Source organism: Ammodytes marinus (assembly GCF_949987685.1).
Source record: "Ammodytes marinus genome assembly, chromosome: 13".
NCBI classification, from domain to species: domain Eukaryota; kingdom Metazoa; phylum Chordata; class Actinopteri; order Uranoscopiformes; family Ammodytidae; genus Ammodytes; species Ammodytes marinus.
The window spans coordinates 14,189,162-14,205,344 of record NC_137217.1 but is presented as its reverse complement, the minus strand read 5'-3'; the positions used below and the strand labels follow the sequence as shown (position 1 = coordinate 14,205,344).

The window sequence follows — 16,183 nt, the reverse complement described above, 5'->3', positions numbered from 1 at the left end:
TCAGAGCCCGGGAGGACACAAACATCTGCAGTTTTCAGAGGTGTGTGTGATCAGACATCAACATAACGTCAGCTTCCTGGCACACATGTCCCCTAGGACGTGGTCGCGCGTACAAACGCGTTTATTATACTATCTATGGTACAAACGCACCCACGCACTCACACACACACACACACACACACACACCGCGGACTGTAATCAAGTTGTATTCAATAATGCAGAACCTATAGATTCACCAAATGAATGCCATTCTATAGCCTATCCTATATTTGCCCAAAGACATAGTAAAGAGACAGACAAATTGAATTTTGGTTTGGTAGGTAGGCCTATATATTTTTGTTTGATTTAAATTTATTTTCAGTATTAAAACCATCATTTGGATTTTCAATTAATAAACATACTAATTTTAAATGTACATATCCACCTTCTGTCATTTATCTTTCCGTTCATACAACAATATACAGAGAAAATTAGAATTTTTCGGGCATATTTCGAATGGTAAAATTAATCGTGATTAATCGTGATTAATCCACAGAATCCTGTGATTAATCTGATTAAAATGTAATCGATGGACAGCCCTAATATATATATATATATATATATATATATGCAATAAAACTTATTAAAAATTACTTTAATGACTAAAAATAGCTTTTTTCATCAAAAGCAACACTAAATAATCTCTCGTATCAATAAAAACTGTTTTTCTGCAACACATTCATGTTTTATAAGGATTCTAAGTGGTGGGACCACTTTACTGTAAGTCAACACAGTCAGACATTTCATTATGTAAAATGTAATAAAATCAGGCGACATAGGGGCAGCTGTCACTTTGAAGGACCTCTTGTCAAATTCTACCTCTACAGAGTACATTAGAGTCAGACAGGCTCTGATAAGTGTTGTAGTTTTAGAATATTTTACATTCCGAATCTTGAAAGTCCTGTGTCACAACCATGATATGTCAACACCGACTTACAATTTCTGAAGAAGTTATTTGAAATGTTTTGATAATTTTATTTTCCTGAAGTAGTTCATACTAGCACCTAACATCAACAGAAAAACCAAATGGCTAATTCCATTTGTTATGTTTAAGAAACGTTAAATATGTCAACACCGTCAGACAGGAAATCTGACGGTGGTGATAGGCCAATGACGGTAAAAAAACAAAAGCTGGGAGGTTGGGTCAAAGCTTAGCTCAGTAGCTTAGTATATGTTGGATACATACATGTAATTTAATTTGCCTAAACATAGGGTTTGTATTTTTTCAACATTGCACCCTGTTTTGTCCCACTTCTCAAGAATCACTGATATATAAAAAAGATGTATACAGAAGCCCACACAAAGGCTTCATGTGTCCACTCTTTCACACGTCCACTGAAGTCAGATCCGTGCACCATTAATAAATAACCGCTCTACCTCTTTCTTTATTGGGCCGTTTTGATGTCTTTGTTCCTTTATTGGCCTCCTAATATTGATCGTCTCTCACTGAGATGATAGCCTCACATGATACAATTTCACCTTATATTTTTTATATATTATATATTTTTTTTAGAAACAATTTAGATTTAGTGTGTGTGTGGGTGTGTGTGTGTGTGTGTGTGTGTGTGTGTGACATAGAAACAGAGGGCAGACAAAGGTTGGACAGGCTAATGTATCTACTTAGCTACAGATCAGAGGCTATATGGCGTCCATATAACCTCATGATCCTTATTTCACCAGAACAAACATACTGTTTGCGTGTATCAATGCTGAACAAATAAAGCCGGGTATAATACCGTGGCTGAATAGAAAGACACTCTTGGACAGGAAGAAGGGGGAAATGAATAGCAGGGTTCAAAAGAAACAAGTTAATGCGTTTACATATAATTTAAGTAATCTGAAAGTATTCTGAACAAATGTTTATTTTGTATGGCTCCGTGACCTCCCATCTGGAAGTGACAAAAGTCAAAGCTCTATGGAGGAGCGTGTCATTGACAAGCATCAAGGCCTCATGCATGCAGTTTTAAAGGAACTACTCTTTTGAAATACATAGTTTTAGAATGGATAAGGAATGCATTTTAAGTGCATCTTAGATATTTCCCATCTAAATGGATTTCACTAAGAAAATCAATTTAGCAAGAAAACTATTAGAGATTTACAGCCGTAAAATATCTAATAACCTGTCATATCAAGAGGACATTGAGAGGCATTGCACTCCTCCTGTCCTCCTCATCTGCTACCTTACTTTGTCCCTCCCTTCCCCATATGTGTCCCCATTCCCCGACCCCGCCGGGCTGCTTTACAATCAAAGCAGGGAGCACAACAAGACCCCACCACTTATGAGACATCAGCCACAGGTCAATAGGTCAATCTTTTAGCTCCCTACCTCCTCTGATCCTACCATCCATCTAGCTTTCCTCTACATCCCTCATCTGTGATGTACCTTTTTTCTATCATCGCTCCAACCACCCATCAATCTACCTTTCCATCCATCTATCCTTGCCTTCCTTGTTATGTTATAATGGGACGTTACGAGTGGACAGAAGGATTTATGTCGGTTTGTATTTATGAAGGAGAGAAAAGAACAAAGGAGATAGAGAGAAAAAACACAGGAAGACAAGGGCAGACTAGCAAATTTGGTAGAGTATAGTAGTGTGTGTTGTGTGTGTATGTGTCTGTGTCTATGCCCATTGCAGGGTTACCCATCACAGCAGTTGGCCTCTCTGAACTCCGTAATTGAGATGACAAATAGGGCGGCATTCTTTTGGTTTTCTCCAGCAACTCGAGTTAGCTATTTATCTCTGGATTCCCCATTCCCATTCATGATTCTCCTAGGCCTTGAAATTGAATTTGGCCTTGGGTACACTCCCGGAGTGATTCCATGCTGGTAGCGAGATTATTTCTTGAGTATTTGGTGGCAGTCACATTGTCAGGCAGGGCTCCAGAGTGCGCCTAATTTGGGCGCACATGCGCCCAAAAATCTGTGGAGTGCGACCAGATATTTCCATTGGTCGCACCAGTGCACCTGAAATTGATCACGTCATATTAAATGTAATATTGGGTGTTGTGCTGCACGATTCATCTAATTGCGATGTGAGCAGCTAGTGCAATTACATAACCGCAAAATTGGCTGCTGCGATTGCGATTCAATGTAGGATAAATGTGCGCGCGTGTGTCTATACGTTACAACTGCTCCTCTCGTCTTTTTGGTAGCGCCCCTCTGACAGTGTGTGTGTGTGTGTGTGTGTGTGTGTGTGTGTGTGTGTGCGTGTATCTGCGCGCGCACCTACACGGCGTGCAAGACGGTTGCCGAGTCGACAGCAGAGTAAACAAACAAACATGGACGCCGACGCGCAGCAGCATCCACGCTGAACTGTGACGGAAAACAAAGGCATATAAAAGAGTTGCCTACCAGGAACTGTCTTTGGGTTGAAAAAAAACTCCTTCAACTCAGTATCCGTCTACCTGTAGTCCAAAAAAATTTAAAAAATGCGCACAGCTGCTGCTGCAGACGGGCTCGGAGAGTCGGCACCGTGCGCATCAACAGTCATTCAAAGCAGCGGTAGTTATCATACAACCGGACGGTGTAGAAAGTCCTGTCAGTTAAAAATAGTTATCCAGTTTTCAAATCCATGTTAAAATCGGCAGGATATAGCATGTGATATAGAGCTAGTTAGCTTAAAAAAAAGTTGCTAACGGTGTCAAATGTGTTGTGTTCAGGTCACCTCGGTAATATAAATTTTAGGCAAAGGTAAATAAAAGGTCATCATGGTGTGTTCAAATGTAACAAAAAAAAAAGAATTTTTGGTTTTTGGAGAGAAATTTTAATAATACAGTTTTGGTGAAAAACTTGTTTTTTCAGCAATATAAAATAGATAGTAGCCTAACTATGGAATTATGACCTGTTTAACATCCTATCTTGAGCTCTGATCATCTTATGGGCAATTAAAGCAATAATACCAGTTATCTTTCAACAAAATAATAGAAAAGTATGGATAGTGGTATCGATAAAGACCCGGATCGATAAGGAGACTCGATAATGCTTATAGAGACTATTGTCTTTGGAGGAATGCATTTATTTTAATGGGGAAGTATTTTTTATTTTTTATTACATTTTTTAACTATAATTTTTATTATTTTGAAAACAGTATAGGCCTAGTAGAAGCTTTATTTTTTATATTTTCACTGATTCTTAATATGTGCTTGTTTTAAATTGAGATCAGGTATCGAAGCTGTCAATATTCTCAAATCTTCCTTGAAAACCAAGAAAGTAGAATCATATTAGCCTACCATTTATTATATTGCGTTGCAAATCGCAATATTGGCCACTATAATCGCATTTCTCCAATTCATGCAGCACTAATTTGGTGCACCCAAAATATATGCTGGTGCACCTAGATGAAAAAGTTAGGTGCACCGGTGCACCCAATGAAAAAAGTTAGTCTGGAGCCCTGTCAGGGGTCCTTTGTAGTTTTAAAGGGGATAAAAAAGAATATGTAGGGACGTCTTTTTTTATGGGACACATAAAATACATTCGTAAGATATCTGGAAATCCAGCACAGTGCTTGTAATTGCTTTCTACTGACAAGTCTGTGTATGCAATTAGGTGTTGGCAACTTTATTTCCTACCGACAAGTTTTACTTAATTTTTTTTAGATTTTTCTTCTCTATCACATGGGACATCCATTGAATGAATGAAGTGTTTAAAGCAGAAAATCTTAGCCATTAAAGGAAGCATTCATGTATGGATAAATTGATAGATCAGTTAACAGGTAGAGCAATGTTAATGATAGGGAAAATATTAGCGCACAGTCCGCACACATGCTGTACATATGTAATACATCTACCATGACCATATGCACTAGACACACAGTTCGGTAGCTATAGAAGAGGGCACGGCCGAACGAGTCCCAGCTGTTTTTTTCCACGAGGGAAGTTTTCTAATTTTCCTCGCTCCTACTGGGATATTACGACCGGTCACGCCTCACCGATTGGCTCTTTGTTCTCCTCTGGGGCAGATTGTCATTTTTATCTACCAATTGATAGCCATGCTTCCTGCCCTGAGCCCACCCTTCCCAGGAGACCCATGTAAAGCGGATGAAAACAGGAAGACAATTCCATCCCTCAGCGCCTCCATCTCGCTATACCCTCTATAGCTGGTGGCATATTAGACGGTTAGAGAAGGGAGACTGCTGCATCCCATTTCCTGCACACCAAAGGCTAGACATCACTAGCTATTAGACTCAGCTATGGATTTCCATTTGCTTCTGTAACACAGTGTGATATTTACTAAGTGATTCTAGTTCTAAGAGTTGTTACAGGTTACAGTTGGTAAAGGATCTGGGTGAAATAGCCCTCTTTTATTTTCAAGATACCCCTTTTTCTTGCCCCTCTCTAATCACCTGTATAATCATCTATCAGTATTGCTATCAGCGTTGACTTCAGTAAGAGTACCATGCTTTTGAATGTTTGTTGTCATAATCACTTTTTTTAGTTTCATAATCAGTGAATATTTCATCACAATCCGCTTTCCGTACTGTGTGTTCGCTGGGGAATAAAATCCAGTGTTAACACACAGCCTAGGCTCTGTAAACGGGCATGTTGCTAGCTATGGTGGGCCCCCTTACTTTGAATACCTTGTTTACATACCCGTTTACAGAGCCTAGGCTGTCTATTAACACCAGTTTATTTTCCAGCCCACACACAGTGCGGACAGGCAGTGGATCGTGCAGAAATATTCACTGATTTTTACCAAAAAGTGATTTTGCGACAAGCATTCTCCAGAATCGCTGACTCCACCTTTAAAAGGCTACTAACTGCGCACAGCTGTTGATTTTTACGAGGCAATGTCCCTACAGACACCTAGATTGTATCACCTTTGATCGATAGTAACTTAGCAGAAAACTAAATAGATGAACATCTTACGGATTACAACTTTAATAGCAACATTCCTTCTCCTGTGTGTACATCCACAGAACGATCTGCATGTTAGTGTGTCACATGTGCAACAACTAAACTAGAGGGAACAAACAACACTGGCATGTAATGTTTCAGTTTGAAAAATACATTTGAAAATAGTTTTATTTGTTGTTTTTCAGGTCACTCAGTTCGACTGCTGGGTCAGAAGAAAGATGGCGGTCGGAGGCTCGGAGGAGCCAGACTGGACCTGCCCAAGATCAGGAAGAACCCTCTCATTGAAATCATCTCCATCAATACTGGGTAGGATGCAGACAGAAACATGACTTATAAAACACTTGTTTTCATTGAATTGCTTCCTTGCCATTCCGGTTTATTGTGTATGAGCGTTTGTGTGTGCTCCTTGTTGTTGCACAACCACTGAAACAGAGCCTCTATGTCAGTGGTGTCAAACATAATCCGGCCCGCGACTTGTAGAGCACACATTTCTGAGCATTTCAAAAAAAAAAGTAAGTCTCTAGCCCATTCCTGTGAGGAGATATGAATTTTTAAAGAAATAACCAAAATGCTCACTCCAGCCGCTAGGGGGCAGCCAAAATTTAAAAAAGCACATTTTAGCAACGTGGGAAATGGTAAATGGCAATCTTGCTTCACCGCTATTAATGTTTCCTCCAGTGCTTTATGGCAAAGTAAAAACCAAAAAAAAAATATATATATATATTTTTAGTGCTGAACAATTAATGTACTAGCAAGTGCGATGTTTCCGCGGCTCTGCACGCGCGAAACGAGCAGGAGCATGCTAGTGTAGGCCTACAAGATTTATTTCCTAATTTTCCATGCTGCTTTATTTTTATGTTTTAAATTGGGAAAAACGAATTCCAAAACAACCAATAACCTCTGTATTTAAAAATAAATCAAAACAGTAGAAGTTGCACTTTTATTTAATTTAATTTTGTACTGTCTGCATGTTTGCACAAAATGTGTCCCTGTACATATAGTAAACAAAATTGGACAACTGTAACGTCAGTGCCTGTTGTATTTGTGTATTCAAATAAACAGTTGTTTATTTCATTAGTGCGTATATTGGCATCTTTGAGCAAAATACCCCCAAAATTTTTGCTGCGGCGCCACACGCCGCACCTCCTATTCCCATGGCCAGCAGCAACCTTTACTAAGACATTTCCTGGGGGGTACAGAGATCCCTTGTGATCCATGATAATGTAGGTTACAAATGTAGGCTGAGTGATAAAGCATATTACTGAAAAACAAAGCCAGAGATTTGGAGTTGACATATGTACGTTATGTTGCCATTATTTTACTGGTCCGGCCCACTTGAGATCAGAGAGGCTGTATGTGGCCCTCGAACCAAAATGAGTTTGACACCCCTGCTCTATGTGCTTCTAATTTCATCAGTTTCACATGGTTTCTTCAGATGTGTGTGTAGTTGGGTATTTCTTTGCAGATCTTCAAATATAACTATTAGAAACCCAACAGTAAATGCACAAGCACAGACACTAACACAACATGTACACGCTCATTTTTATTGGCTAATTTCACGTTGTTTACAGATCTGTGCGTCCCTACTAACCCATGTGCTGAACTCTCACTGGGCTAGTTAAAAAGGGTTACGACAGACTAATTCCACTGTGCCGGCCCTCCACTGATGATAATCCATCAATCATCCTTCTGCAAGCCTGCAGTGCCTATAAACTAATGGCTTCACTCACAAAGTAAATAACCTATGGACAAAGCGCTAGTGTTTTATGAGACGACAATATTTTCTTGGTTTAAATATATATATATACCTTTTTTGTTCTTGCACTAATTTTCTCAAGTCCTTGGGCTTTTTTACTATCTGTCCAGAAAAACAAGTTTACGCTGTTGCTAATCACTGTTTCAAAGTTGTAGACACGAACAACAATACAAGATCTCTTTGTTAGGGCTTTTAGTGTGCACATTCTTTACTGTCAGTCAGCTTTTTATAGGGATTTCCCATCTGTGTCCTTGAACCTTCTGGGCTAATGGGCAGATTCTTGTTCATGTAACACGGTGAACCACTAACAATAAGGATGTGAGCTATTTTTCAGGCCCTGACCTATTGTCAGATTTATTACCAAAGCATTTTTATGATTACTTTGTGTGTGATAGTGATACATTCGATACACAGTGATACTGGGTTGGACAATATAACCATACTTTACCTTGTCGCAATACGTGTCAACCATTTACATATTTGGACTTGTTCTATAGGGGAACTATTTCTACAGAAAAAAACATGAAATCATAAAAATCCTTCATATGCTTAAATGTAGTTCCGATATTATATTTTTGTCAACCATACAGGTTTACCAACATAAATAAATCATTATTTTCTACACTCATGGCAACCCCAGCCCCCTTCCAAAGTGGCATCTTAGATGTTTGCTATTGTTGTTCTTTATTCCTGTCTAATGCTTCTTACATTACACTTTATCTCACCCAAAAACCTGTAAATCCAGCTGGTTAAACAGTTTTTCAGATAATCTGGCACTTCAAATCTACACAACATTTGTCATGTTTAAAAGGCAAAATGCGAAAGTAAACAATTTACAAAGGAAATACAGCCTTCTGCTACAACTGCTAGTGCACTTGTGATAGTGGCTCATCCCAATGTTGTAAGGCATTGCCAGCAATTCTCCACCAGTGTCTCGTGATCGGTTTATTCTTGGTTATGAATAGCTGCAACTGTTGCAGACACACTCTTTTTGTTGGCCCTTTAACAGCCTCTGTGTGTGAATTTGATAGTTGTTGATAAATGTATCTAAATCTCTCTGTTCCTCTTCTGACTATGAAATCACAACTAAAGTGTGAATGTACCATTTGCTTTATTTTTGGGTATGGCATGTCAGTCCCTTGCCAGTGTTCCTCCAGCAGGGGGTCTGTGTCTGATCCAGATGAACTTGCTTTTTGTTTTTCATGAGGTTCAGTCTGGCTGCAAATAAATCCTCTTGTTTTTACTACTTTTTAGGATGCGGTGGGATTACAAGAATGTATTGAGTGGGTGAAACAGCTGTTGACAAATCTCTCCCAAATAGCACTGGTGTTACTGAAAAACTAAAGCTTAAAGTGTGTTGTTGTTGTGCATCAGTGTTTCTAATTTGTCATGGTTAGTGTGTGTGTGTGTGTGTGTGTGTGTGTGTGTGTGTGTGTGTGTGTGTGTGTGTGTGTGAGAGTGGAAAGAGGAGAGAATGATCTCTTTATGTAGTCTGTGTTTAGATGATCAGTTTGAAATATTCCTCTGAGGTAGCAATGACATCATTGGTGACATTTGACAGCTGATGGAACAGAGAAATCTTTGTCCGACACAAAAGACACAAACATTCACAACATCAGCTGCAGTCGTTGGCAAACCTCCCTCTGCGTCAGAAGAGAACATTAGAAACCATTAATTTGTGTTGTGTGTGTGTGTGTGGCCTTTTAATGACAAGTAGCATGTCCCCCACCCCACCCCCCATCACTTGATTTTTTTTTCTTCTAGCCACATTTCAAGTTTATGTGGCGCAGAATGTCCTCATGTCATCTGCAGGTACTTGTGAATACTTGTAGCCTCGCCTTGAATAAGGGTGGATTATCATATTAAGATCTTATAACTATCTTATAAAATTGCTAGTTGCCAAGACACATTTTTCACAATACAACAGTTTTAATGCCACTTCTACTCTCACAGTTCAGGTTTGGTTTTCAGCGCCAAATTCAATTTTCAATATTCAGTCAATCCTGCCCATCAGCTCAGCAGCCACTAGGAAGCTTGAACTACATATGGACTGAACTGCTCTTAGGGAACTTCTCTCATTGTTTTATTTTGTACCACAATATTAATCTTATATGTTTTGAGCTATGCTGAGTGCTCCATTGAACACAATAGGCCAGTCAATCTATCCTAGTCAAGCGGGACAGTAGTAGGAACTTGAGTTCATGAGGGGAAGAGGAGTAACATTGCTGTTTAGGTAAATTAACCTGAAATCCTATATGTCTAGAACAGGGGTTCTCAAACTTTTGATAGCTGAGGGCCAATTTAGGAACCCAACATTGGACCGAGGGCCGCCGAAGGAAAAAAAATTATAAAACTGAAATAATTTCAATGGCCAGCGTCTTTACAGTTTACATGTATTGGTCAGCATCCAATACTGTGTAATTAACACATTTAAAGTAATAAATGAAGGGCTAGGTCTCATTTCAACATTGGGGAACACACATTAAAAGCGGGGGTCTGGGGGTTCTCCCCCAGAAAAATTTGAGGTTCGAACACTTCATTTTGTGCATTTTGGTTAATTTTTATGCAGTAATTTGTGTCTTCTGTATTTATTTATGGTGGAAATGTTAAGGAAAAGACAACTCGCTCCCATTGACACACATCTAATGGAATATAAATCAAGGCACTGAGGCATTCTGTATTGCATTCAAATATTTATTCTACTTTATTGTTCAAAACTTTCTACACATTGAAAACGTATCACCTTTTGGAGTGTTTTTTGTAGGACTCACTACTCATGATGCAGCAGCAGTGTTAACTATTATGACACTATACATTGGAAATAAACAGGGTGGGCTATCAGCAGTCAACTAGGCAGATAGTTCCATGGCTATCAGCAGCTAGCTAACGTTAGTTTGTTAGCTAAACTTTAGGCAAAAGAGTTAGAAACCAGATAATGTTAGCATCCATCCTTAGACACTTGACCTAATCTAATTCACCTTGAAGGTGAGAAAGTGCATCGTATTGGGCTTGACAAGCTCACTATCTAACAACTTACATTGGGACCACTACACTGCCTGCTGCACTGCGGGAGGCTGACCAGCCGTCTGCAACGAGAGGCAGAGGTCAGCCGAACTTCGCAAGTTTAATAAGTGGGGAATGAATACAAACAATTAGGAGGGATATTTAAGTGTTTCGACCCCTGTACTGTTTTTACTGTTACGGGGGACGCATCCCCTCCGTGCGTTTCAATAAAAAAAAAAAAAAAAAAAAAAAATATATAGGGGAAGGTGGGGTGATTTGTGCAACTTTTTACTCAAAGTGATTTTAAAGTGAGGCCTTGACAGTTATGTCTCCAACTCAAATATGTACATATATTTCAGGATGTTGTGCATCCCTGGCAATAAAAACTTTGGATCTGGAATAAACTGTTTAAGAAATATAGCTTTCGGAAAAAAAGTTGTCTTGTCGCACAAATCACCCCACGTAGTGGGGTGATTTGTGCGTCATTTTGTCACAATGACAAAGTCACCATCATCATCTTTCTGGCCATCTGAACTCTCATCAGTGGTGTCGTTAAGTGGAATTGAGATGTCACTCTCTTCTGAGCTACTGTAGACAATCACTTTCTTTTGGTGACCAGCGTATACAGCCATGCCACTGGCACAACTCTCAGAAATGTACTTTGCACTAGTTGCTCCGTGCTTGTGGAACCAACTGCCACCTGACAAATGTGATTCCCCCTACATTTCTGCCTTTAAATCAAGGCTCAAAACCCATATGTACACCCTGGTGTTTCCTCCCCATTAACCTCTGCACTACTTACTTACCTCTGCACTACTATCTGTGTTTATGTGGATGTATGGGCTTTACGTCTTTTATTTTGGTTATTGTTATTTTACCTTCATTGTTTACCTACTGAATGCACTATGTACAGCACTTTGGACAGTGCAAACTGTCATAAATGTGCTTTTATAAATACATTTTACTTACTTACTTACTTATAACTCACCCAGGCCCTTGCGCACAAATCACCCCATCCCCAGAATTTTGGATAATAGGCATGATGCAGCAATTTAGGGTTGACATCGTGCTAACTATATAGACTCAAAGTGTAGCATACCAAAGCACTAAAACATGTGTCAAATGTTTTCAAACGTGTCTATAATTGTTCAGACACAATAATCAAAAAACCTTGATCATGGAAATTTTACTTTGAAAGGCAAAACACAGTTTTTTGAGCTTAAATGTGCTTATATCTTATTCCTTGTGTCTCCCTTCTTTACAGGATGAGTCAAATGGATGGCTCTTCTTAAATATGTGGTCACATTTCCAATTTCTTCCACGGTTTTCTAGAAACAAGGGGTTTTGCAACTTCCAAAATGCACAAATCACCCCACCTTCCCCTATATATATATATATGATAATTTTTTTTTTTTTTAATAATTCATAATTCAATGGTGCCGCGGGCCGCCAAATATGCGGCCCGCGGGCCGCACTTTGAGAACCACTGGTCTAGAAGATACTTCAAAGTGCCGTTTAATGCAGAGCACAACCCTACCACCCTCACACACTTTCATTTTTTGACTAAACATTCATATTTTAAAATAAAATCCAATACTCATGTATTATTACTGACAGATTTACCTATTGTCTCCATCACTTTATTCATGCAAATCCTCAACAGCCTGGCATAGGCTTTCACCTGGGACTACCTATGAAAATTGAATTTGTGTTCAAATTGATTCACAATATTAGTTTCTTTAAAATGCATATTAATTCATTTGCACCTATTAAATCTAAATATGATTGCCCTTTTTCCCCCCACCAAGTTAATTGTATCCCCCATCAGAAAATATATTCAACAGTTAAGCGAGTCCTCAAATGGCCATCTTTTACTTTACACATGAATGAGCAAAATTCCTTTCTATTATCATCATTTATTATTAATAAGGTACAGTCCAAAGGTAGCAGGTTGGACCAACGTTAATGTGAAGTGTCAACAATTGAGTTTAAAATCACTTATATGGGGGCACTCGTGGCGCAGTGGGTAGAGCGCCCTCCCCCCCATAATCTTAAAAATAAATAAATAAATAAAAAATCACTTCTGTTTGCTTTTAGAAGATTTGTATTTACATATTTGTGATGCAAAGGGCAGTTACTGAATTGTGTATCCAATGGACCCAACATTGATTAGATTTTAATATACATACTCGAGTTTGTGAACGAAATTCAGCAGCAGTAGTGTGCTGCCTACCGAATCCCATTTAATAAAACTCACTACATTGCAATAACATTATTTTTGTTATATGAATAGACATCCAAACAACTTCATTACTCCATCCTCAAGGGACCTTGACTTTCAGGAAAGTAAACAGGCATTCAAAGACAAATTGACACATCAAGTGCTGACTGCTGGTGTTTTCAAGAAGTTATCAAGTTTGAATTTAAACTGCTTTTGATAAGAAAAATAAAACCTCCAAAACCTGAATTTGGAAAAATATAACGTCAATCTTTTTTTACCAGGTTGTGGATGTACATAGTGAAAGGTCAGTTAAAAATAGTTTTATGAATGAGAAGAATAAAAGACAAATATTATAAATATACAAACTGTTGGTGTTTTTCAATTGAATCAGACGTGGTTTGTGGAACTCCATCCTTCTCGTGCTTCTGATGTTATCTTACGTTCCAGTTGTGCCAGCTTTTAGTTTGAGATTGTTTCTTATGTTATTTCTTCCGTAGATTCAAACAGATAAGCCTGAGGCATTTTCTTTTTTCATACAGCTACACACTGGACAAAGAAAATTTAACTATGTTTTTCTAATGCCCTGTTTTGTGTCCCATTTTTAGCACACTTGATTCTACACACTTGATACTATTAGGAAGCTGCTGCGTGTAAGCTTGCGTGTTTGGCCCCAGGTTACACTAACGGTCCCTCTTGCTATTTGTGTATATATATGTGTGTGTGTGTGTGTGTGTATATATTGCCAGTGACAGTGAAAGCCCTTTTGTGAACAAGTTGAATCTGGGATGCATAGGGTCATAAACAGTGAATTTACTACCACTCAGTCAGAATGGGTCATTAAACTTGTGTATGTGTATGTGTCGCTGTGTCTGTGTGTGTGAAACCATTGCCAGCAGACTCCAGGCTGCTGAAAAAAACAACAACTTTGTTTTACAGTTTCAGCTCATTTCACCTCTATTCCTCTTCACTTTTCTCCACTTAGTCACATTTAAAAAATTTTTTTTTTTTTTCATAATCTGTTATTGCAATGGGCTAAAAATCAAATGTTAATGATCCCCTGCTCTAAACCCAAACCAATACCTAACTTCATCATTGGTATCCTCCTGGCAGGTTGGTAGACGGTTTCTTTCATACACTTTCCTTCATAAGAATTGCTTTCAGACTGAAGGCTGATTTGATGTTTGATTGCTTCGCTGGCAGATTGCACTGTGCAAACATTACACCAGAATGCAAGTTTTGCTTCGAATTTGTGCTCAGGTGTAGCTCGACTCACTTAGATTTATCATTCCAAACAGTTTTCTGTACCATTTAAAATATGACATTTTTCTTACTGTAAAAATATTTAGTTTCTTTTGTGTTAATGTTTTCCTTTTCCACCTCCTGGACACCATTTTCCTTCAAATGCTTGAAGGGGTTGAGCTTACAACAGGTCGACAAATACAGACGCTGACACTTTTTGAATAGAAGCAAACATTGAAGGGTTTAAAAACATTTCAGCTCTCAAGGGTTTTTGTTACAAGGGTTAGCCAGGGAGTATAAAAGATAACCTTGAGGCCCATGCAGTATTTTATCCTCTCTGCTGTTCAGTTCCTTCTATTCAACCTGTTTTCTTATTTCTTTTTCACCTTCTGACACTAATACTAACATATTTATCTGCTTCAATAGAAAGCTAACTTAATCTGTCCATTAAGCCACGTTGAATATTGCAAGATGCCATTGTTAGTCTCCTGAACAAATATTTAATACTTTTATAAACATGTATGCTTTTGGACGCTTTACTCAAAGCTATGTAGTAGTATTAATCTCTAATAATTTATTTTCTGTGTCGTTTTTTCTATTCTATTCATATTTGCTACAATCATAAAAAGGATTTGAATAGGCTAGTGGCTCACTTCTCACAGACCTTTATCCCTGCCAAATCCTTTATTTCTATAATCACTTATAGTCACCACCGTAGCAAAATACACACACGCACACTACATAAAGCAAAGCCGGCAGAGAGAGAGGGTGAAGAGTGTATTCGTGCCCTGTGTGTTAGCGTGCATTGTGAATATGTTTTTGTTAGCTGCTTGTTTCCTGTGATTTGCGTCTGGCTGCCACGACAACTCAGTCTACTCTAAACGCGCGCACACACACACACACACAGTGGAAAAATAAGGTCTTATCAACGTCGCTGCTGACCTTTACATAGATTTGTGTTAACCATTGTGACCAAGGTATTTTTCAGGACTTCAGCCAGCTCAGGGGAGAAGTAAATTTGAGGTCACAAACAACTTCAGAGAGGAATAATTTTAAGCCACACAGAGTCAATGTCCTGCATTTCAAAGAGAGACTTTTCTACCTTTTTAAAGGTGCAGTGTGTAGAATTTTTTAGAACACACTTGGTAAAAATGGAATATAATATTCACAAGTGTCTTTAAAATAACGTATAATTGCTTGAAATAAAAGTTGTTTTTTCTTTTATTTCCTTAGAATGAGCATTTTATATCTCATTTTAAAAACAAGAGTGGGGCTTGCCTAGCCTGGCACCGCCCGCCTACTACTTCCGCTCAATTTTCATTTCCCTTCAGTAGTCAGTCTGGGTGTGCGGTATATTCTTAGGTTTTCTCCAGACAGATTTCTGCCGGTCCAATCAGTGAACAGAAGGAGTGGCTCTGAAGCCGGCGCATGACATGGTTGGTTGGCAGATCCAGAGTGGCACTGGGCAGATCCAATAGTTTTAAACTTCAACAGACACCCGCCTTCAAGTGAGTTAACGTTTGTCAATTGAGTGATTCCAGACCTTCTGTACAGATGAAATGAAGTACAATGGTCTGGTAGAACCAGGCTAGGGCTTGCCACCATGGAGGCCGCCATTTTGCACTGCCATGATTCTACAGCAGCACAGAACGGACAAACTTAATGCCCATATGCAAAGTGGGTGTCCTGGGGAAATTCACCTGTTGTAAGACGAAGAAGAAGTACTATAGAATAAATAACTAAATACATCTTCACTTCATCACTTGATATTGTGGAAATACTTGAGCAGAGGTGGATGATGCTATCTTTTAGATTATTGTCCTTGAAGGCCACTGTAGCTTCTGTTATTATTCGAAAGTTACCCAGGGAGTGTTGCATTCTAGAACTTTCACCATTAGATGCCACTAAATAGATATATTTGACACTGCACCTTTTTAAAGAAGTGTTGAAACAATGGAATGACAACACCAAAATGAATGCCTAGATCCTTAAGAAGGAAGGCTAAACTGTACTGTACTATTCAGTTCACTTTTTCAGTTTATAAACATTGTCAGACATTTTTTCGCATATTA

At 38.7% G+C, this 16,183-nt stretch overlaps 1 protein-coding gene across 1 annotated transcript in view; it reads left to right on the top strand.

Annotated features, from left to right (window-relative positions):
- Positions 1 to 16,183, top strand: part of cdkal1 (CDK5 regulatory subunit associated protein 1-like 1) — a 239,447-nt gene that overhangs the window by 85,181 nt on the left and 138,083 nt on the right. The window contains exon 7 of the mRNA XM_080040162.1: positions 6,078 to 6,198. Within this exon, the coding sequence (XP_079896288.1) occupies positions 6,078 to 6,198 (121 nt within the window). The remainder of the gene's footprint in view (positions 1 to 6,077; positions 6,199 to 16,183) is intronic.